This window comes from Hylobates moloch, unplaced genomic scaffold (assembly GCF_009828535.3).
Source record: "Hylobates moloch isolate HMO894 unplaced genomic scaffold, HMol_V3 SCAFFOLD_1, whole genome shotgun sequence".
In the NCBI taxonomy this organism is placed as follows: Eukaryota; Metazoa; Chordata; class Mammalia; order Primates; family Hylobatidae; genus Hylobates; species Hylobates moloch.
This window is the reverse complement of record NW_026652276.1, coordinates 69,420,157-69,444,332: the sequence shown is the minus strand read 5'-3', so window position 1 is coordinate 69,444,332 and position 24,176 is coordinate 69,420,157. Positions and strand designations below refer to the sequence as shown.

Genomic DNA, 24,176 nt, shown 5'->3' with positions numbered 1-24,176 from the left:
AGCCAAGCACTGGGAAGTGGTTGAAGATGTCTGAGCAAGAAGAACATGAAAAGAGCTATGCTGGAGAAAAGTTACTCCATATTTAGTATAGAGAAACTGTTGAAGAACCAGTTATGTGAGGATAGCTACCAAGAGCCATATGTAACCTCAAATAAACCAAATTTCCAGGACCATAGGTCAGGAAAAAATGCAGCTGATTTTTTCCCTCTGATTAACTGTTTGCCCAGAATGTGTGATTGCAGAATGCAAGAATCAGCATCTTACCTAAAGTAAATATTGACTCAAAAAAATATATATTCTGGTACATTAGAGACTGTGGCATCTAAGGAACAAGCTATAAGATCTTTACCACCCGTGAAGGGCAAGTATAGCCTTCCTTTCAAGTCACCTCTAAAAGAGATGGAGATTGGATTATTGCTGCTGCTTCTGCTTCTTTTGTTTAGTTTTGTTTTTTTAATTACTGTTCCTTGCAGAGCAGGGCTAACCCATGGGCAGTGTGCCCAGAGTAGCCTGATTATTCCTTCTTCATCAAAAAAATTAAAGCCTAGAAATCAGTGTATTCTAAGGCTGGCGTGTGGGTGTGATTCTTGACCCTTCCATTTTTGATGATAGAGACTAGGCTAGCATCATAATTTAGTATTAAACTTCATTTCCTGCAGTTTTTCCTGATTTTTTTTCTTACAAGTAATGTTTATGCCTTGGAGATAAAGAACAAACCAGTATCTTTCTCGTAAATCAAAAATACAAACGTGCCTCCCTACTGTCCTGGACACTAAATAATCCTAGGGTAGGCCCACGAAATTTGTGGATGTACCAGAGTAGGAGGCCTTTGGCAGTTATGGATTTACAGTACAGTAAGTAAGGTCAGAGTTGCCATGAAAGTTGTTTACATCATAAAAATGCACACTGCTGAATTTGACATTACACTCTCTTAATTTACCAAAAATCTGTTTTCTACCTGAGACCTATTAGTTCTTATATTTTTACTTTAAAACCAGCGTTAGTCATGGAGTGACTTGGTAAATCATCTTCTAGTAGGAAATGATGTTTTAAATTAGTTCTTAAGCAAATTTTAACCTATAAATTAGATTTCCAGTGTTCATGTTTTTGATGAACTTACATTGGCAAAGTTTGAATCAGTGACTAAATGTTTAACCATTATTCTCATTTAAATATAAGTGATGAGTGTAATCCCAAGCTGTCATCACTCAGTGTCACCAGTCACCTTCAGTCTCGTTATACTGAGAAGCAGAGAAGGTGCCAGACAAAAGAGTTGCTACATGTGAGGAGAGAGCCAGAAAGCCACACTGAAATGTGAGCTGAGTGGTTGGCCATGTTAACTGACTCCCGCCCCAGCCTTGGAGCACCCAAGTCAAGTCTCTGCTTTAGCAAACTTTAAACCACCAGATAGTACAGCCTCCTGGGTGCATATAAGCAAGTATTACCTCCTCTATTCTCAGGAATGTATAAAACATATCAAGATGGTGCTAGATGTTAAGCTCAGGCAAGCCAAAATCCTTTGGTACATTAAAAAAAATAGTTTCTTGCAGCCTCTGTCTGGCACCTTCTCTGCTTCTTCTCTGGCTCAGTATAATGGGACTGAAGACCTGGTGACATTGAGTTGTGACAGCTTGGTATTACACTCATCAGTTATATTTAAATGAGTATGTATAATGGTTAAACCTTTAGTCACTGACTCAGACTTCACCAATAAAAGTTCATTAAAAACATGGACAACATTTGGCAATCTAATTCATAGCATTAAAATGTACGTATTTCTCACCATTTTCCATTTAAGATGAGCGTCACAATCTCAGACGGTGTATTTCATGTTTTCCCTGGAAATGTCATGGCATCTTGGGTTCCAAGTTCTGATGGGTGTAGTCCTGAGGTTTTTAGGTTTGCCTTCATGAGCTTTCCCATCTGGCTAGCCAGGGCGTGTTGTCTGCAATGAAGAACCAGCGTCAAATTCATTGACAAAGTAAATGAAGCTTATTTGGGGGAACTGCCTTACTTCCCTTGCCAACCCCCTGCTTCCTTACCTACAAAATAGTTTCACATATAGGACAGTCACCATTTGAATCCACCAGCTTCTGTTTTGTTAGCCTTTGTTTTGCTCTAGTTGCTGCTCACAGCCTTAATCTTGTTTCCTTCCTTCCTTCCTTCCTTCCTTCCTTCCTTCCTTCCTTCCTTCCTTCCTTCCGTTTCTTTCTTTCTCTTTCTTTCTTTCCTTCTTGCTTTCTTTCTTTCCTTCTTTCTTTCTTTGTTTTTTGCTGCTTCTTTCTCCCCTCACCAATTCTCTGCTCTTACCATGTCCTGATTCTGTAATTTTATTGTCCTCCTACCTTTCATTGCTTCTTTTGGAAATAGGAGGAGAAAAAGACATAAAAGAGAAAGGATTTTGAAAAAACAAATATGGTATAGACAAAGAAACGACCATGTCTTCGTTCTGCATGTATGGTACTGCCCACATGTGACCCTTTAAGTACACAGATTTTAAAATGTTTGGTGGCTAAGGTACCTAGTGCCGTTTGTACAAGGCTGTCTCTCTTTAAAATATTGTACTTTTTGTCCATGGTCATAAGAAACTGATTTTCATCTCAATCTCTGTCAACACCATTATTTATATGAAGTGCTTCCGTGTAAAGTAAACTCATACCCCAAACCAATGTGTTAGAACCAATGACTAAGAACAAGTGAATAGATATTCTTGCTTTCCTAAAGATTTCCACAAGAACCTAATTTCCTTTTCTGTTTTTTTCCCCTTCCAGATTCTGTTTTAAATGACTTTATTATGATGCACTGTGTTTTTATGCCAAATACCCAGCTTTGCCCAGCACTGGTGGCCCAATATCCTTTTATTGTGATTGTAAGTCCCTGTTCCCTCGAAGACAACCCCACCTATCGAGGGCCATTCTTATCTCATCTTCTGCAGGTAAGTCATGGCCCAGGCAGAGTTGTGCATTCCACCCTCAGCACACTGAAATGTGTTTTCCCACATTTCCCACAGTTTTCCCCTGTACAGACTCTAGCTCTGCCTGGCAGTGGTCTGCTGTACCATGTTTAAGGATTTCCTCCTTATTACCTGTATTGAGCCATTCTTTCATTGCTATAAAGAAATACCTGGGGCTGGGTAATTTATAAGAAAAGAGGTTTAATTGACTGGCAGTTCTGCTAGGAAGCATCGTGCCAGCCTCTGTTTTTGGGGAGGCCTTGGGAAACTTACAACTGTGGCTGAAGGTGAAGGGGAAGCAGGAGCAAGGTGGGGAAGGTGGCAAACACTTTTAAACAACCAGATCTCATGAGAATTCACTATCTCAAGGACAGCACCAAGACATGAGGGATCCACCCCCATGACCCAAACACCTCCCAGCAGGCCCACCTCCATCATTGAGGATTACATTTCAACATGAGATATGGGCAGGGACAAACATCCAAACTGTATCATTATCTGTGCAGAGAAGTGTGAACCAGCTTACCACAGGAAGGTGATGCTGGCAAAAAAAAAAAAAAAAAAAAAAAATCCATGCCTGGGAGGCAGGCTAGAAAGGGTTATGGAGAAGAACCTGGGAGTATTAGCAGGAATGGTTCCCTAACCTCAGAGACAGACTGTTCCCTGGCAGGATGGACTGTGGTCGGCTTGCGTTCCTCCTCCGAGCTATGGTATTAAATTGCTAACCTGCTGAGATAAATACAAGTTATCACTGTAGGATAACTTTCTTTTCCCATTCATCCTAGTCCATCCTCTCCTCTAGATACCAAAATTTCTTTCTTTGTTACTACTTTTTATTATCATCTTACTGACTTAAAGACCCAAAATTTGAAATTCCAGTGACAATTCCTCTCTGTAGCTTGAAGGCCAAGTTTATTTGGGACAGCTTTTCAACAGTGTTTGGAATGGCCCAGTTGATGCTGGTATGCAGCACAGAGCAAACATTCTCAGAAAATGGGAGTGGAATAAAAGAAGTGGGTATTATTAATGAGCTCTACACTCAATTTCGGGAGCGTGTGAAAGTATATTGTAAGATTTTGTTTTATTTTTAGAACAACAAAAATTTAGACCCCAAATCACTTTGGCCCTTTTGAGCAGTAAAATATATTGAAGGAGAATGATTCTTTTATTCTTTTTTTTTTTTTTTTTTTGGAATTCAATGAATGTTGGCATGTTTTCCTCATTCAAGATTATAATTACCCTACCTGATTCTCATTTTCTTGTTTACTCATAATTCTCTTTGAAGTAAACAATGTATGAGGACAGGAGATTTGAGTTGAAGGTGCAACTCAGAGGGAGCTGCAAGAGGGAGATTTGTGTGTTTATTTGCCTGGAAACTGTCTTACCGAGTAATGATGGCTTAATGAGACTTACATACATTATATATTTTTTCTGGCACATACTCAATTTTTCTCAAGTAAAATGAACACATTCAGGATCTCTGTGCTCTTTTAACTCCATACGCACTAATCATTATAGACCTTTGAGATTTGCTGGAAGGAAAAATAAAATCCACCATTGAGTTTAGACTTGCTTTTTTTTTTAGCAGTTAGAAGGTCGATAAGCCTAAGGCAAACAAAACTCAAGGGCGAGTCAGCGAGTTCAGTGCGCCAAGGCACGGCATCTTTACAACTCCAAGCCCCAAACACTGTGCTTGTCTTTTTTTTCAGATTCTAACTTCTTCATTTATTAGCTTGTTCCCCTTCAAGAGCTGATTGAGAACATTCAAATCACTAACTTCCCTTTTTAAAATAGCGCTCTAGAGAGAAGGTCTGTTCCATGCCCAGGTAGGGAGGAGGGGGGAAAAATGATATTGGCGGGGAGGGTGAGGGGAAGGCAAGAAAGCAAACAGGCGTGGAAGAGCTGTGACATCAAATCCGACTTCTTTTTTCTGTAGACGGGGGAATCCAGGATGACTGGGTATAATCTGTATTATCTAGGTCCCTCAGACCACCTGTCTCATATCTGGCCCTGTGGGAACTTAGATTCTCTTCCCTGTTCTATTTTGAATCAGCTCTGTCTGTGTCAGGTGCATGCTAAGAGCACTGACCAATATTATACCACTCTATCCTGGCAGGATTCTATTGGGTTAGTATTAGCTTTGTGTTACAAATCAGGGTCCTGAAGTTAGCCCCAGCCCCTACAAAAAAACAAAAAAGGAGTGGCTTGCCCAGGGCAAGTAGCTGAGTCCTCCAGATGATTCCAAACCTGGAGTTTGCCTTTTGTCTCTCTCTCTTCACAATTTATTTATTTGAAAGCTTGTTTAAATTTTAATGATTCTGTAACCTTTAATTAGAGTTTAAGAACATTTCAATATACTATATTGCATCATAAACTGCTTAACAGCACACCTGCAAGTAACAGGGATGTATAATGCAAACTTGAACAAGTGGTTTAACCCCTATGTTTTTAACGTGGGATATTAGGGATATGTTTCATTAGTCAGTTGCTTTAGTGGAGTATTTTTAAAGTGCTTAACATCTGGAACTTTTCATAGCAGCGCTATGAAGAAGTCAGTATTTTTACTGCTATTTTTCTAAATCAATAAACTAGAATAATGAAAAATTATGAATTGCTCAGAGAAAGGTAATTACTAGCACAGAAAAGATTTGAGCCCTGAGCTACTGACACGTATTTCTGTTCTTAATCCACATTGTGTGTCTCTTCCAGTTTTGCTTTTACCATGGAGAAAGATAGTAAAACTCTGCTGAACATTAATATATCAGGCCTTTTATGTGCTAATGAGAGAGACTCTCTATTCATTAGACACAGTTTGGACATGATTTGACCCGATGAATACAAGTACTTTATAATGAGTTTGAAAATCATATTTGTTCAATTTCTATACTTTTCATCTCCAGGTTCTTTAATCTTTTTTTAAATCTGCACTTAAAATTGAGTTCAATTTTCCTTTAGTTTTCAGAAGAAAATTAAAACCACCTGTATATAACCCTATAACCTCTCAGGTGTACTATTGCTAACCATTTTGTGTATATCCTTCCAGCCTTTTTTCTATACATATAGATATATGTTTTTAAATGTAAGAATGGGATCATACTGTAAATAATTTTGTATACCTCTTAATTAAGAAATATTTTGTGAATATCTTTTTATGCCATTATTTTTCTATGCCATTTTTCTAAATATAGATAGTTGTCATCCTTAAAAATAAAACATTCTCATTACAAAAAATTTTAATTACCACAAAAGGAGAAGAGAGCAAAGTTCACCTGGCATCTCACCACCATTAATAAATTTGTTTTTAAATTTTTAGAATTTATATATACATTTTTATGTTCATAAGGTTTTATATAAATTAAATAATGTTACATGTGCTTTTTGGTAATATGCTGTTTTTCACTTGGTGATACAGTGTGAATATCTTTCCAAACTAATATATATATGGATAAAACTACATCATCTTTTTTTTCTTCTAGATATTTCCATAAATGTTTACTTACTGCTGGAAATGTGTCACATAGAGTACTGGGCAACAAGGGGGCAAAGATATGTGAGAAAGACACATTATCATTTTTAATGACTGTTGTATTAATAGATACATATAATTATTTTCTCAGCCTCAACTATTGGATATTTAGATTATTTCCATGGTTTTTTTCTTTTTTTTTGCTATAACAAAGACAATGGAGTGAATCAGCATCCTTCTAGCTAAATCTTTGCCCCTGTATATGAAAATGTGCTCACTTTAAATTCCTAAAAATAGGCAAAGAATATGTAGTATGTTAATGCTTCTGATGTGTGTTCCCAAATTGCTCTCCTATTGTCTCAATTTAGTGCTTTATGATTAAACTCTGCCATATTCTTGTTTGTACAACTCCAGGCTGGCTTCAGTTTAGTAAGTGATCACAACAAAGTCAATACTATTTTGAATTTTAATAACTCTCTTTGATTCAGAGTATTTTCACGTTATTTACTTTATCTTTCCAACACCAGTTCTCCAAATGTAAAGCAAAAAAAGTCTGGTATATTATTTTTGTTGTTGTTGTTGTTGTTGTTGTTTTGAGACAGAGTCTTGCTCTGTCACCAGGCTGGACTGTAGTGTTGCAATCTTGGCTCACTGCAACCTCCGCCTCCTGGGTTCAAGCAATTCTCCTGCCTCAGCCTTCCGAGTAGCTGGAACTACAGGCATGCACCACCACACTCAGCTAATTTTTTTTATTTTTAGTAGAGATGGAGTTTCACCATGTTGGCCAGGATGGCCTCGATCTCTTGACCTCGTGATCTGCCTGCCTTGGCCTCCCAAAGTGCTGGGATTACAGGTGTGAGCCACCACGCCTGGTATTTATTTCATTTCACATATAGGAGAAATCAAGATACAGGGAGGTCTAATAACTGCCCAAGATCCTGCATATACTGGTAGACATTTAGAGGAAGTCTGATGTAATGGACATTGTGGTTGATTTGCCAACATTCATCCCTTATTACTCAGTCATTCTAGCCACTCGTAGTCATTAGCCTCCCTTGCCAAAGACTGGTTCTCCAACGCCAGACCCAAGCTAGACTGGGCCAATGGAATTCAAAGAGAGGCTTCCTGGGCTTTTGGGTGAAAACCTTTTTAACATTTAAGAGAAAAAAACAGGAAGCCTGTAACCCCAATTGCCAGCAGCAGCTATCTTACAACCATGGTGGGAATGAACCCCAAGATAAAGCTGAAATGAGGAGACAGTCAGGAAAATTAGGGGTCTGTGATAACATTATTAGCATTTGACTGGTCCTGAAGCTTACTCTGCCAATAGATTGTCTTTTTATGTCAATGAATATAGGTGTTTGTTGTTTAGGACAGATTCTTACTGCAGCTAAAAGAATCTTAAGTATGAATGGCTGATATTTAAACTTACAGAAATTTTAAAACAGCAATAATTTTGGACAGTTTTTTTTTGTTAGTATACTAATTTTCTTTAGCTTATTATTCAACCCAAATTTTGTGCTTTTGGCATGGAAATAATGAGTTTAGTTTCTTGAATTAAGAAGAAAAAAATATAGAACATGGATTTGCCACTAAGTTTTAGCTAAATCCACCTTTTCTGTGTTTCATCCCTGTACAGAAGCAAACACAACAGCTTCCTTCACTGAAATATTAGGGTCCCTGTCCTAAAAATCTTTGTGAAATTGATCTGGAGAGGTTCTCTTTGTAAGTTGACTTGGGTTTTATAAGTGTTACATTTATCAAAATCTGCTTTTCTTTTTGATGAAAGATTCACATAATAGCAGCAGGCTCATATTCTTTAAATGAAGCCAAGTTTTTAGGAACATTTTTTAGATTTCTAAGAAAAACTTTCAACTTAAATTTTGTTGAAACCAGATTTTGTCATCATAGTCCCCATTTGATTCTGAAAAGTGTTTGATCCATATGTCACCATCAGAGGCATTTGCTTCTGCAGATATGCAATTTGAGAGTTTGTTTCCAATGAAAAAGACTTTGTTTGATGATGTTATGAAAAATGATATGCTCCTTGGGAAAAAAAAATGACTGTCTTATCAGATATGCTAAAAAATATTTCATATATGTGTTCTCAGCCTCATATCAACACTATGTACTCTTTTAATCTTGTTTTTTACAATAGGGAAAGTGAGCTTGAGCAGCTAGATAATTTGCTCCTAGCTACATAGCTAGTAAATGTTAGAACAAGATTTGAACCCAAGCAGTGTATTGCATTAGGGCACGCCCTAACTGCTATGCTACGAGTACAAGCCCTTGGCTTGAGACTTAAAAGGAAAATAGCCAGGAACTAGAGAATTCTAAAAACACAGAGGATTCTGAAAATCAGTGGGAAAAATATTCTGAGCAAGAAAATGGGAGATATGTAAAGAAATTGATGGTACAGAAGGCGCTCCTGTGAGCTCAAAGTTAATAGGTACACACAAACAAAGGAGCAGCCTGTGTAGATAGGAGTAACATCACAGACTTAAACCCAGAAATGCCAGGTCTTATGAAAAATTCCACAAGAGTCCATTGAAAATATTTTAAATGACTTCCAGAGGAGAATCAGTAATAACATTGGTGGCTAAGATTTACTGAATACTTAATATGTTTCAGATACATGTTTTACCTGTATTATCTCATTTCATCCTTAACAGCAATCTTGCAAAGTTTACTGATGAGGAAACCAAAGCTCTAAATGGTCAATTAACTTACCAAAGATCATACAGTTTTTATATAAGTGGAGAAGCCAGGATGGGACCTAAGTTAGTGTAATTTCAGAACTTGCATTTTATGAACATGCCATATGAAGGAAGAAATAGACCCAGTGGTCAGAATGTCAGGCTGCTCCACAAAGACAAGAAGCCCAGATTATAGTAAAAAAAGCAGAAGCTCGGAAGTAAAAAGACCTGTGTTTAAGACCTATGTCCTATAAGCTATATTACTCAGCAATTATGCTTAACTTCTCCAAGCCCCTTCTGTAAAATAGGGGTAATTATATGATATGGTCTGGCTCTATGTCCCTACCCAAATCTAATCTCCAATTGTAATCTGAATCTTAATCCCCATGTGCTGGGGGCAGAACTGTGTGGGAGGTGATTAGATCATGGAGGTGGCCCCCCCCCATGCTGTTCTCGTGATAGTGAGTGAGTTCTCGTGAGATCTGATGGCTTTATAAGGGGCATTTCCCACCTTCACTTGGCACGTCTCCTTCTTGGTGCCACGTGAAGGACATGATGCTTCCCCTTCCACCATGATTGTAAGTTTCCTGAGGCCTCCCCAGCCCTGTGGAACTCTTTCCTTTATAAATTATCCAGTCTTGAGCAGTTCTTTACAGCAGGGTGAGAATGGACTAATACATTATACTTGCCCTACCCACTTTACCAGGTTATTGTGAAAACCAAATAAGGTTATGTGTGTGAACATGCATTATAAACCTTAAAGCCCCATATAAATGTTGCTATTATTATACCATCAGGAGAGGAATATGGCATATTATAAAGAATATACAAAAGCTTTGTCTTGTCAGTGGGCAAATGACCCCCAAAGTTTGTTTTCAGCTGCAAGCAGAGATCTTGTATGCAAAGCAGGGTTTTAAAAAACAACAACATTGAAGAGTATCAGTTTGAATGTTGTTAAGTGTTTTATAAATAGCTGCATAATTAGCATGTACTTACTGCAAAAAGTATACATAATATTTTATTCCCTGTTGTAGGCTGTAATGAATCTGCTGCCTCTACATCCTGGGAGGTTTTCACTTACTTTCCCCATGATAATTTTAATACATGGAACCATTATTAGCTGAATTAAGAATAAGTAAATGAGCAGTTAAAAAAAAGTACAGAAAAATTACAGGTGCCTGTGGTGAGTAAGATAATAACTAGGTAAAAATATATGAAATAATTACAGTGTTTGAACGGCAGAGCCGGCATGAGGAAAATGACTCAATGGAATATTAAGCCTGCTGTTGGCAGGGTAGAGAAACTGTAGCCTACACTGTGGCCTTCACCTCTTCTGATTCTCAGCCCTAAAACCTCACTGCAAACAGATCCGATCTGCTCTCAGTCACATGTACACAATGCTGAAGCAGGTGGTTCAGTTCCGTGAAGATTTAGTCACTCCGAAAGTTTGTCATCCTGTAGATTAAATACCCAATAACTGAAAGATTCTATTTAAAAAATGTACCAGATGTTTTACAATTAATTCTTTATGAACTTATTTAGAATGTACCTCTGATCTGTATTTGACATCTTGACAAAATGGGATTCTGGGTAACTTAGTTAAAGGCTCTTAAATAGCTGTGATATTTTTAAAGGTTTTTTGTTTTTTTTTAGAAAGGTGCATTAGATATAGCATTCCAAACAGTGCAATTAAATTAGTTGTAATCAGTTGATAAAAAAATATTGAAGGCTTTTGTGTGCCCAGTCCTTAGCTAGAAAGTGCAGAAATTAACAGTGAGTTTACGACCTCGTTCCTTCTGTTAAGGATTCTGATTTAATGCTTCCAGATGGTGAGAAATACTTTATTACAGGTTAAGTATTCCTAGTCTGAAAATCCAAAATCCAAAATGTTCCAAAATTCGAAGTTTTTTTTAGCTTTTATACCAGTAGGTATAATGCAAACATTCCAAAATCCAAAAAAAAAGCTGAAATCCAAAACCACTTCTGGTCCCAAGCCTTTGGGAAAAGAGACACTCAACTGTGTAAGCGAAACTTCAAGTTGGAATTTGAATGATCAGATTTAACAATATCTGCTCAGTCGCAGTGAGCCACTGCTTTCCTAATTGACACGTATTAAACTATAGCAGAGGGGATCTCGTTCAGGTATTAACAATTTCTGTGCCTCTCTATCAGATTCTTTGAAGGCTGCAATAGCTAACTCTTGATTTTCTGCATGTGCTTTGTTATGAGGATTTGGGGCATCAATTTCTACATCTCAGATGGATTTTCCTATTTCCCAACAAACTTTGAAGTCACCTGACTCTGCTATATAATCTATGTTTGCGTAAAGAAAGTAATGTTAACATCAGACAAAACACAACATAGACAGGTAAAAAGAGTACTGGGGAGGAAAATAAGAGAATTGAGTTCTAGTTCCAAGAATTCCTTTGATAAATTTGGAAAAATCACTTAAACTCATTCTGCCTCAGTTTTCTTACCTCTAAGTTCATGGAGTTGAAGGAAATGTAATCAAAGGGCTCTTGAAACAGAGATGCTGTGATTCCATGTCTTATCTGAAATCAACTCAAATGTGTCAGTGATAAGTTTGGCCACTTAAACTATATGGCCTTTCCTTAATGGTGTTTAAAATACTAATTCAGTAAATAATTTTAGATTGCCTTACAGACTTTTTAAAAACTAGAACTTTATTAGATATAGGAACCATGTTGTCTTTCTGCATCTCTTTCCCTATGAGTTCAGGCAGCCATATTGCTTCTTTCCTGGACCCAGCTGTCATGGTATCATGAGTCACGGCCTTATTCAATAAAAGCACTTCTCGATCATGCATTATTCCAATTTTAGCCAGAGACGGCTTCTTCAACCTTCCTGATGTGTCTGAATTTATGAACATGCTGTATTTGAAATGTTACTCTTTTTAGATTGCACTTTTGACATCATATTGAGACAAGGGAACTAGTAGGATATTCTTTATTCTTTGGCTGCTACCTGAAGGGAATAGTTTTACCCCCTTCCTACTTTTTTCGTAGGAGTTAAAGAAAATCTAAAAATTACAAACTTTCTAAAAGTCTGGGGAGATTGTTATGGGAATGAGTAGAAACCTCAGCGTCTGATCTGTAACCATTTCAGGTATAATCAGTTGTATACAAAGTTCTCTCTGTGTTTCTTAAGAACCTGATTCAACAGACGTTTCAGAAAGGGAACCCTGTGTGTCACCTCTGGAGGAGCAGAATCCTTGAGCAATGCCTGGATTCAGCTATAAAAGTAGTATCACCCCCACCCTCACTTTAGTAAATAAACATCCATGAGGGGACAAATGAGACTTTGTGAAATAAGTCAGTGCTTCCTTTTATTTTCCCAGGGGTAAAAATACTGAACTTTCATGAGAAAAGGGAGAAAGCCTTTCCCAGTCCCTCCAGATTTGGTCAATTCTGTCTCCCTAGAGGCTGTGGGGTTCTTCATCAAAGACAAGGGGTGCTCAGCCCTGGTTACTAAACATGCTGAATCAGCTGCGGGAACCTTGGAACTTCAGCGCACACACACACACACACACACACACACACACACACACACACACACACGGAATCTTTTTCCCATTAGGCTTTTTGCTTTCCAGATGCATTTATTCTTAATAATTTCATGAACCCAAGCACTAAGGTCTAGTTGCTATAGCTGCTGTTTAGGATAGTGGGGGTGGGAATAGTGGAAAGAGCCCTGTCTGAATTTGCAAGCCCTGCCATTTATTCACTGAACAACCTTGGCCAGATCTCTTCTCTCTGAATCTCCATTTCCTCACCGGTAAATATTTCCTCCTCAGGTTTGTAGAAAGCATCATTTGATAGCATAAGAATATTGAGTTATTTTATGAATTGTAAAGCTCTATACACATGTTATCATAACAAGTAGGAAAGAATCTTTCCTCTCTCTCTCTCTCTCTCCCCCCACTCCTCCTTTCTCTCTTACACATGTGAATACCTCCTTTTCAACATGTTGTCCAATGTAATATTTCAGATGAATAGGACTGTGCCCATTTTATCACCAGAACCTAGCATGGTGCTTTACTCAAAGTAGTCTGTTAATTAATAATTAGTAAATCAATTGGATCAATTTGAATAGTTTCTTTGCCCAAGTACTTGTAAAGCATTTTGGTGTATTTTCTCTGAAAAGCATATTAATTCATTTGAAAATATATTTACCTCTTAAAAACCACATTAGCAGACTCTGTCTCAAAAAAAAAACCACCACATTAGCACCTTAATTGTCCTATCTTGGGGTTATTTTTCTAAATTGAGGCTAAGTGTTCACCACTCTATTACTACCAGCTCAGTAAAAGCTTCCCTTTCCTCTCTATGCTGTTTCCATCTTTGAGTGATTCAAAATATGCTCATGTTGCATGTGTACTAAAATATTTTTAAGATCGTAGTTTGTAGAGTAACTTAGGGCACGGTGTGACATTCTTTTAAATTGGCATGATCTGAGAGAGAATTACATTTGCTCATTTTTCACAGTACAAGGCCATCAGAAAGGTTGTCTTTCACAGACACTATCACTTAGACTTAGTAAAGGGGCTAGAGGGAAGAAGCCTAGCCTCAGGTGTCTGGTGAGGAACATGCATGGCCCATAGTGGCATCAGGATATTTGGGACAGCAGTCTAGAGAGTGAGCCCAGCCTAGTGGGAGCTTTGACACATACCGTACTCAGAATTCAGAATCTCCACTGACTCTTACATTTATAGGGGTTGGCGTTCCTCAGCCCACACCCCTGCTCCCCACCTTGGCCGTTCTTACTTTCTCCATTTGGCTCCTATGCGATGGAAATGAAAAAGATAGCACCTGCCAAAGCCTGATGTCATCCAAGTTTCTGCACAAACACAAGTTACCATAAAACTAAACCAAAGAAAGCACAATGGCAAGGCAGCATTGTATTTTGATTATGTTAGTTTGTGGCACCTACCTGATTCTCCTTCGGTCCACCTTGCCTTAGCGTTATTAAATGTGGTAGCTGAAAGAGAATTGGGAAATGATTTCTTCTCACCTCCTCATTTCATGGAGAGTAAATGGAAGTCTACAGTGGCTAAGTGACCTACACAAGATCACATAGCTAAATGGTGGCAGCTAGAGGACTTGAACCCAGATCCTCCCACTCTTGGGTGAACCAGTACATATTTTTCAATCAGTCAAGACTTTCCTATTTGGTACCTACCATGCATCTGACTATGCTCCTACATGCCATTAAAAAATGGTCATAAAATATAATATCCAGCATTGCAGCTCTTTGGAAAGAAAAACTCAGTTATAAATGCATGCACGTGAGAGACCAAAGAGTTAATCAGAAAAGAAATAGTTTTCACATAAAACTATCTTTCTTCCTTTCTTTATTGTAAGCTGAGAGAGGATTGTAGCGATAACAGGTTGAGCAATTTTCTTTTTTATAAATCTTGTGCTCAATTTATGAAAGCCATTTTGCAACCCATTTACATGCAGTAAACCTTTGCTTCAAGGTTCTGTCATTTACCTTGATCATGATTATTTATAGTCCTTTTAGAAAAGGCTCTTTACTGGTTTAGCTCTCAAGCACAGCACTGTCACAAGCTGGTTTTCTACATCTTTCAAGGCAGGGTAGGAAGCTAAGACAGGGCCGTCTTGTAGCTTGCCGTGAGGAATGGGGGTGTTGGGTAATGGGAAGAACACTAGTTGGCATCAGGAGTCTTGCATTCGCAACCTCTGCACTCTCACTATGTAATCGTGGCCATTTATGCTTCTTTAGTTTCAGTTTGTTCACTTACAGAAATGGAGCGACACTTTCATCACAAGGCTATAAAGTGGAGTTGAACTGAAGTACTTTGTGTGAAAGTTATATTGTAAATTGTGAAGAGTGGGTGGTTTTATGAACTAATTATCTATAATGTGAACTATAAATCATTGAAAAAGGAATGGTATGTCTAACCTAAAATATTTCTTGATTACCTGTGATGTTGTCCCTCCTGTAGTACATACAAGAATGGACCAGGGACCTTTACTGTTGGCACATAGGAGACCCTCAGTCAGTACTTGTTGCATTAATGAATAAATACGGTTTCTGGGTGAAAGTCAGTATGCTAGGCATAGTGTAGAATACAGGACAAATGACCATCATCCCAAGCCTCAAGGTGCTTACAATTAAGACGGTAGCCATAAATGTGCAAAGAGCCAGTAAGGTAGGTCATGGTTCTACTCAAGAGAAGAAGGTATGGTGTAAAAAGTGTGTCTGAGGCCCTCACCAGAGAATTGGTACAGCAGGAGCCTTTCCTCTTTCTACCTCTGGGTGGGTTTAAATACCTCCAGCCTCACTTGTCCACCCATGCACTCTTTGTATCAGCCATGGTCCCAGCAGGACTAGTTGCCCACTTGGAAGAGTTTTACTGAAATGCATATAACAAAGGGGATTACAGAGATTCGGGCAGAATTTTGGAAACCAACAACGGGTGGAAACGCACCCAGAGAGAAGCAATGGCAGGAAACATTACCACCCAGCGTAGCAAAGGGCAAGGCAGATCCTGGCAGAGAATGACAGCTAGAGCTAGACACAAAAATCCTTGTCCACACGAAGTCCGGGAGGAGTCTGTGAAAGTCTAATCCCTGGGGCAACTATCAGGCCAGAGTCAGCAGGAGTAAACAAGGAATTGCATGCATTTGGCACAGACACTTTCTGTGGGGTTTTTCATGAGGGCCTAGGGGAGGAATTCTATCCATCTAAAAGCCTGGCTTTCTGAAGCTGGGATCTGTCACTCTTTACCTTTGAAAGTAGCATGTGAAATGAGTGTGAAATGGCTCAATTTCTTCCTTGACTCCTCGGCACCTACCACGCACAGCCTTCACAAGGTACAGAACAGGAGAAAATGGATTATGCCCTCAACAATAAGAGGCGAGTCATCCGCCTGGTTCTACAGTGGGCTGCCATGTATGGAGACCTCCTACAAGAGGATGACGTGTCTATGGCCTTCCTGGAGGTAGACGGGGGTCATCCCTTCCAAGAATACACTGTTGTCCTACAATACAGGGACCTACCTATAGGCTCAGCAGCTTCCCTGGAGAGACTGTAATTGCAAATGCTAGACTTTGTGAACACATTCATTCATCAGAAAGGAACTACAGAAAAAGTAAAGAAAAAATTTACCCATTATTCTGCCATTCTCACTCCATAATGGGTAGCATTTTTATGTATTTTCATCTAGTCTCTTTTTCTTTGTATGTTTTATCTTGTAGTCAGTAGCACCCATCATTCTGCAGGCTGCTTTTTCCATTTAATTTGATATAATGATTTTTCTGTCAGTACAGTCCTTATAATAAAAATTTCTTTACATCTCCTGAAGTAATCAAAAATATTTCTAATGACCATTGAGTAGCCATGTCACAGATATATTTGTGTGTTCCCTTATTGTTGAATGTTCACATCATTTCCAGTTTTCACCTTCCTAGAATAGTAGTACGGTAAAAAGTCTTGTGCAAGTGAGTCTGTCCTTGATTACCTTCCTAGAAGTGGGATTACTAGATCAAATGGTAGATATTTTTGAGTGGAGTGGAGCAGATCGTTTATTTAGGAATTGCTAGAACTGGAAATGGTAGGCTGTGAAAGTGGTTCATAAGCACTGCTGAAAGCTGCACTTCCCCATTCCTTCCCATAGCTCTAGCCCCAAATTACAGCACTGATCTTGACATTTAAGCTCAATTAGTCACTCTCCCCTCTAAAATTTGGATGAAGACCTTCTGTGCAGGCAAAAGGCAATGTTACTTCTGTTTCAAACTTTTTCAGTCTGTGTGTTCTAAAATTATAATTATCCAAAAGAAACATACACCCTCTCTCCTTTCTATTCCTATCATTTCACAGCTAGAGGGGCGAGGCAGTGAGGAAAGATGGACCGAGAGCATCCCTCCAAGCTGAGGAATGAAGTATTTTGAAAATGCGAGGAATGGCGGTAGCTTGGGGTCATACATTGACTCATGGCCTCTACCCACTGAGTACAGGACCGTTTTGCAGATGAACTAAAGTGGTGGTGAAGCTGGCACTGCCATGGTTCTCACCTTCTGCTGCAGAGCAGAGTTCTGCTCCTAAGCAGAGTGGGCACACCTTCAGCTGCAGGGTCAGGACAGTTCCCAGAAGGGCATCAGAGGGTCCTGAGTTGGTGGCACAAACTCAGCATAAATTCGCTACAGTGCTAAAGACCATGCTGCATCTTACCACCAACCATGACCCAGAATGAGTGACACCTAGTAAATAAACAATACATACCAAAATAATGTGAAAACAAACATTAAAATTCCCCTGAAAAAAAATGAAGTAAAAAAAGAGCTCTTTTGAGGACTCCAAAATGACCCATTTCAAAACATTGGCTTTCATATAAATATCATATAAACAGTTCACCTGCAATTTACTTTGAATTGAATTTTTATTGTTGTAAAATAGATATCTAATATAAATTTTCCCATTGTAACCATTTTTAAGTGTATAGTTCAGTGGCATTCATTTCATTTCTGATGTCCGTGCAGTCATTGATTGCCACTATTTCCAAAACTTTTTCTCATGGCCAATTTTGAATTTAGACATAGTGTAACATTTTCTTCTTTGTTCTTCCTCCAGTCCATGAAGCCATGGTCTGGAGATGCTGGTGAAGCAGATGACATAGGGACACGTCTTTATTGCTCTTGACAGAATCATGTGCCTTTTGCAGTTCTTGTTAAAAGCCTGTGACTTTTGCCAATTACAGGAGTTTTATGTATCTGTATCAGATGATGCCCGGATGATTGCTGCCCTCAAGGAGCAACTGCCAGAGTTGGAGAAGATTGTCAAGCAAATGTAAGGAAAGGCTTGGCTTTAGGGGTGTGCTTTCATCAAGTAAGTCTCAAAAAGTCCTTTGCCCACAAGAAAGGTTAAAGCTGGTCTTTCCATAGCCATGCCCTGCTTGATTTGATGTAAGCAGACTGGGCCGAGGGCATAGGTGGTGCAGTAAGGCCAGAGGAACAGAAGGACTGAGATTCTGTTCATTCTGTGCTAGAGGGCTGACAAAAGAAAGCCTGGGAAAGAAAAGATCCTCCTGTGTGGAGTCCAGCTCAATAAACGTGGGTCCCTTAGGTTCAAGGCAGTGAATCTGGCAATAAAATGGCCAGCGGCATTTAAAGAAAGTTTGAGGGCAATTACTTATATGGAAAATTCACTATCTGCTGCCAGAGCTGTTGGTGGTGAATATTTGTGTCCTCTCAATGGACCAGAAGGTTTTCACATGCTATTACTTGAGCTATAGATTAAATGCAGTATCAGAGAGTGAGTGTGCTGCTAGATAGACTTTGAAAACTAGAAATCCTGGCTTTGAACATCGGTTCTGCCAGGAATCTGCCTGTGACAAGAGCTGATATCTTCGCTGTCTACCCTTCTGCTTTGTTCTATTACTATTAAAATGAGGAAGCTCATATTGCCTCCTGAAAGGATTCTGTGACTGTGATTTCATTTTCTAACATAAGATTAGTTATATACAAATAGGGCAATTTAATAGTAGCAGTGGTATTAAATAATGTGCTTTCTCTACTTCTCGTAGCTCAGAAGATGCAAAGGCACCACAAAAGAAGGTAGGTGGCATGAACTTGCATTCTCTGTCTGTGCCCTGTAGAATTACAATTCCTCAGAAATATATTGCAGTATACATAAAAGTGATTTCTTTTTTGTAGACGCGAAATATATTGTCTTCATTTCTTGACTCTGCTTGCTTCTCAGATGTGTCTCCTCTGAGTTGCTAGTGTGCATTGGTCACTCTCCCTTATGGCACTTGCTGTGGTTGTTTTTACAGCACAAGGTTCTTTTGCAACAGTTCAATACGGGCGATGAGAGAGCCCAGAAGCGCCAGCCTATCCGCGGCTCTGATGAAGGTGAGAACCCTCTTCCAACTAACTCGTAGTTGTATAGATTATTTAGAGTCAGGATAATGGTAAGCACCACCTTGGACCCACAGAATAGCTTCTTTTGGAGGTGCCCTGTTGCCCTCCAGATGGTTTGCTTGGAGGTGCCCTTTGGTGGCCCGATTATTTATGTCCTTAAACTCTTGTGCCTAAAGCCGAGGTGCCTGTCTACCCTTCCCTGATTTGGCCTCTCCCTGCTTAACCCCTTTCCTTGGAGGAAATCAAGATGATCTCAGGGCCTGGTTGTCAGGATTGCCCACCCCTGGGAAAAGCTGGTGGGAAGGTAGCTGGCGCCTAGTGGGTGCCAAGGAGACAATGGATCACAAGCATCCTGCTTAGGGACAATGCTCTGGCCCTGAACCCAGCCCTGAGCAGGGAGGCTTTACATCAGGAAGATCAAGATGCTGGCTTTTGTTTGGTTGTTTAAGATTCTCCAAAGAGTCACAACCAAAAATAGTCACAATAATAATGATAAAAATTTCATTCAAAGCTATAACTGAATCTTGTCATTTAGGACTGCCTCTAGACCCAGGAATTATAATATAATAATGGGAATTGCTCCCAGGATTTTTGTGTTCAGAGTTGAGCCTCTGGGTGCCATATGCAGATCTGCTGATCTAAGTCTGCTGAGCTAAATAGCATCCGAACTCACATGGCCTGGCCCCAAAGCACACAAGCCACTGAAGCAAGTGAGCAAGAGTGTCAGCACGTGCTCATGGCCCAGGCGGAAGCCCTCCTGTGTGCAGAGAGGTGAATGGTGGCTCCCCACTGCCACACAGTGTAGCAGTGATCTGTAAATTGCCTACAGTATTGCACTTCAGACCCTGAACATCAGCCTGAAGATACTCTCAATTTTTTCCCATGACCTATTTGTGGGGTTTTCACCAATATCTCTTGTTCTTTTAATTGGACTTGGCAACCATATGTGCACCTATTCTTAGACCAATGCTAAGGTAAGCAGTTTAGAAGGGGCAGGAATAGGGGTAAATGAGTATGAATAAATACAGTAATAAAAATGGCAAAATGATGCAAATTAGAGAGGATGCCTAAAGATTTTTCATAACTATAGTTTTATTGAAAACTCTTAAGACTGATTGACTACCCTGTTACTGCCTTTGGATAGTTCTGTTTAAGGTCTATTGCATGGACCACACCTACACAACCATTCGGGTGCCAGTGGCCGCCTCGGTGAAGGAAGTCATCAGTGCAGTTGCCGACAAGCTGGGCTCCGGGGAGGGCCTGATAATAGTCAAGATGCGTTCCGGAGGAGGTAACAGCCTTAATTCATATTTTAGGCTCTGCAAAATGGGACATTCCATCCAAGCAGAAACTACGTAAGGAGTTAGCGTGGTCATGTGAGGCTCACCCAGAGGATGAACTGGTGCTTATGTATGCTTCCACTAATAACAGAAACAGTATGGGTAGAGGTGGGCTGGGTTTCTAATGTCCCCTATCTTGTAGGTACCCACTCTAAGCCAGAAAGGTGACTGGAACTGAGGACTCTCGTGTAGATGTTGGCCTGGAGTTCTTTCAGTTTAAACTCTATTCAAAAAAGTTTTAGGCCTTGGAGCCCTGAGAAATATGGACCCCAAGAGGAAATCTAGCTGGACAAGCTCAAGGCCATGGGTTTCTACAAGTCCAAAGTTGGAAGTGGTCAGAAGCTAGTTATTTGAAGCTGATGATGGTTTTTCTCCTTACTCAGTAGAGAGGCTAGGAGCCTGGCTCAAATGAAATGAGGAATATTTTTCCTCCACGGGATTACAGTTCCTTTCACTGTCCTTGATTACATGGTGCATTTCTGAAATGTCATTTATTCATTCATCACATATTTACTGGCCACAGTGTGGCTACGAAGGAAAGAATGAGTTAGACACAGCTCACGTCCCCAAGTTGTTCCCAGGCCAGGGAGGAGGTAGACGGTAAATTAAAACAATTACAGTTCATGCTGGCAAGAGTTTTAGGAATGACCACATATTGTAGTGAGAGACTAGAGGAAGCAGCAGTGAGATTCATTTCTCCAGTCATGATTTGACAGCCATTTGGGGGAATCCTTCAGGAACAGGTGAGCCATTTCTGTCATGTTTTAAGGTGAACGATTCCATTGATAGAGGATTTTTAAATGCATGTTGGATTTTAAGATCTCCCTTCCATTTCTGCTCCAGTTGCACAAGGCCCAGGACGTCTGCCCTCCCTGACCCCTTGTCACCTTCCCATAGATATCGCAGGTCCCACCCTCACTTTCTTTCGGTCTTTACCCAAATGTCAGTGTCTCACTGAAGCTCCCTCCGTTTGCTTCATTCCCTTTCTAAAATGTTAACTTCTTCCCCTTACGCAAGCTTCCTAGCCCCCACCCCGGGATATTTTTTTCTCCTTGTCTTCTCACTCTCTAATCTATTTATTTTCTTCATTGTTGGCATCTCCCACTATGACGTAATGCTTTTTGGAGTGGGATTTTTTTTCTGTATTGTTCCCTTCTGTCTCCCCAGTGCCTGGAGCAGTTTCTGGCATGCAGTAAATACAAAATAAATGTTTATTAAATGAACTAATTTTTTAATTTTTTTGACATGTTCTCATCTGAAGAACTAATTTTTTTAATGTGGGAGGAGGCTTAATCTCGTTAATGCTATTGCCCTACAAATTAGGGAATAAGTGAAAAAACAGTAGTAAATTTTGCATCTAAAATCACGTGAGGTCTCAGAACCCTCCGAAGTTTTTAAAAAGTGATCTTTCTATGTCCAAAGTCCTGGGTGTGATTACCATCTGGAAACATAACTTGTGAGATAAATAGCAAGTGCGGGTTTTATATGCTCAGTAATTATGGTTGCAGCACAAAACTGGGTGAATTGACCCTCTGGCGTCTCTATTCCTGTTTTGTGGCCATTTCTGATGGCATCCTGAGTGGCGCGGGGCTGCATGAATGCTGTCTTTTTTATTCTGTGGATCCCTTCAGTACTCCATTTTATGCAGTCGCTCTGCGTGTTCCGGTAATTCACCAAGCTGGCAATTTGTTGGTGTGATTAGGGCAGTGCAGCAAATCTCAGATGTATTTAATAGGCAATCTCATGCTTTTTATGTTCACAGAAAAGGTGGTGCTCAAACCTAATGATGTTTCAGTATTTACGACGCTCACCATTAATGGACGCCTGTTTGCTTGCCCGCGAGAGCAATTCGATTCACTGGTAGGTGTGGATGGCCTGCTCAGAGCAGCATTGCAATCAGAAAAACTTGTCTGGAGCCTAATTTTGCAGTCACACTGAACCCAGTGGCTAAAAAATCTTGAATGGTACTTAGCTTTTTCTTTTTCTGCAGTCTATTAGGTAAGCCTCAGGTGTTCATTTGAGATGCTCAGGGCTTTTGATTTTCTTTTGTGGAAATTAGCCAAGTAGCACCACTATTAGGGCATAATTCAGCTTTCAGAACTCTTTGTTGTAATTCGCCTCATTGGTGTGTCCCCAGTTTAAATATTAAGAATCTGAATACTTACACCAGGGTGGAAATAATTTTTCTAAAGCAAGATATCACTATTTATCAGGCTCCTTTGCATTATGGCAAAGCCACCATCTGGTCTAAGAGAAATGTTGTTCCCGGAAAGCACTTTCTCTACCTTATGCAGAAAATGCCAAAGGCCAGACCCTTCCCTAAGTCTCCAAAAACACTTGTTACCCGGCATACAGACAGATCTTTCTGTGAAGAAAGGACTAATAGGCCCACACTAATAACTGAGTAGCCTGCTCTCTTTTAAGTAGGTGGTAGCGTCCATTTCTATTTCTCCTACCAACATTTGGTATGTAGGTGAGTAGCTAGTAACACATCTTAGAAAGCCTAGAGGGCCAATTCAGAGGGTAGAGAAACTGGTTTCTTCAGTCTTTGGATACACAGGGTTTCTCCTTTAAGAAAGGCACAAGACCGAGCATGGTGGCGGGCGCCTGTAGTCCCAGCTACTCGGGAGGCTGAGGCAGGAGAATGGCATGAATCTGGGAGGCGGAGCTTGCAGTGAGCCAAGATAGTGCCACTGCACTCCAGCCTGGGCGACAGAGCGAGACTCTGCCTCAAAAAAAAAAAAAAAGAAAAGAAAAGAAAGGCACAAGACAAGAGCTAGAGGTAAACTGCATCCAGTTTTAGGGAGAGAGTTTACATAAGGGATGCATGAGTAGGTTTCAAGTTTGATCAGATCAGCTCTTACAGATATCAAGATTCTCTTCCTTGGACTTTTTAGAGGTTGTTTTAGGCTCATCATACTCCTGATTTTTTGTTTTAGAGAGTACCATTTTGTGCACTCCAGTGAGGATAGGTGGATTTTTACCATGTTTTGAATTCACTTGGAGAGGAACTTAGCAAATGTGACATTAGTTTTCCTGCTAATCCCTCATCCATCACAGCCCATAAGCACACTCACTTTTCCTCAACCATCAGCCTTATAAGATCTGAGTCTGCCCCCGGCCTTTCCATATAATTTTTTAGTCATCTACATTCATTGCTTTCTAAATAAATATTTCTCAATACTGAAGGATTGGAAATAAAAAATGTCATAAATGAGTCGTGCTGCCCTCTCCTGGAAAGGAAAGCCATAAAAAGCCAGTTCAGCTGCAGCCCCATCAAAGGTGCTATGTGACATGTTACTGCACAGGTGCTGGGGACTCTCTTGCCAGCAGGTTCTTGGCCGCAGTGCCAAATGACATGGCACAGAGACAGGGAGTGCAGACTGTCTTCAGCTCCCTGTGGGGCAGATACTAACTTTCTAAACCTCTGTTTGTTGGCACACAGTCCTGCAGCCTTCCAAGTTCTTAGTCCCTGCTCGTCCTCTGTTTTAAGGCCTCTGTCGTTGGAAGGAATGTCCTCTGCATTGAGTACCCTGGGCATGAACTGCTTCCCTATCAGCGCTCTGCCATTCATTGTGCTGTGAGTGGCCAAACCTTACCTGCCTCACATAACTGTGGACAGGGAGCTCCTTCTCTGGCTTTCTAAAGATTCCCTTTGAGGACAGCCCATCGAGGAGGAGTCGCACAGAAGATGACCCTGCAGTAGAGAATGTTGGCCACACTCTCTGATCCATCCACACATGCTTCTGCAGAGTCTGCTCTGCGCTCGGGGCTGTGCTGGCTTCTGTGCGACACTAAACCAAGTGCCCCAGAGCCTCT

General features: G+C 40.1%; 1 protein-coding gene across 5 annotated transcripts in view; it reads left to right on the top strand.

The window, feature by feature from the left end:
* The window catches only part of RAPGEF4 (Rap guanine nucleotide exchange factor 4), a 333,867-nt gene that overhangs the window by 279,140 nt on the left and 30,551 nt on the right, over positions 1–24,176 (top strand). For all 5 annotated transcript variants that reach the window (XM_032755351.2, XM_032755350.2, XM_058441092.1 and 2 more), the window contains 7 exons: positions 2,772–2,850; positions 15,950–16,100; positions 17,856–17,944; positions 18,681–18,711; positions 18,930–19,008; positions 20,162–20,308; positions 22,120–22,217. In XM_032755351.2, the coding sequence (XP_032611242.1) occupies positions 2,772–2,850; positions 15,950–16,100; positions 17,856–17,944; positions 18,681–18,711; positions 18,930–19,008; positions 20,162–20,308; positions 22,120–22,217 (674 nt within the window). The remainder of the gene's footprint in view (positions 1–2,771; positions 2,851–15,949; positions 16,101–17,855; positions 17,945–18,680; positions 18,712–18,929; positions 19,009–20,161; positions 20,309–22,119; positions 22,218–24,176) is intronic.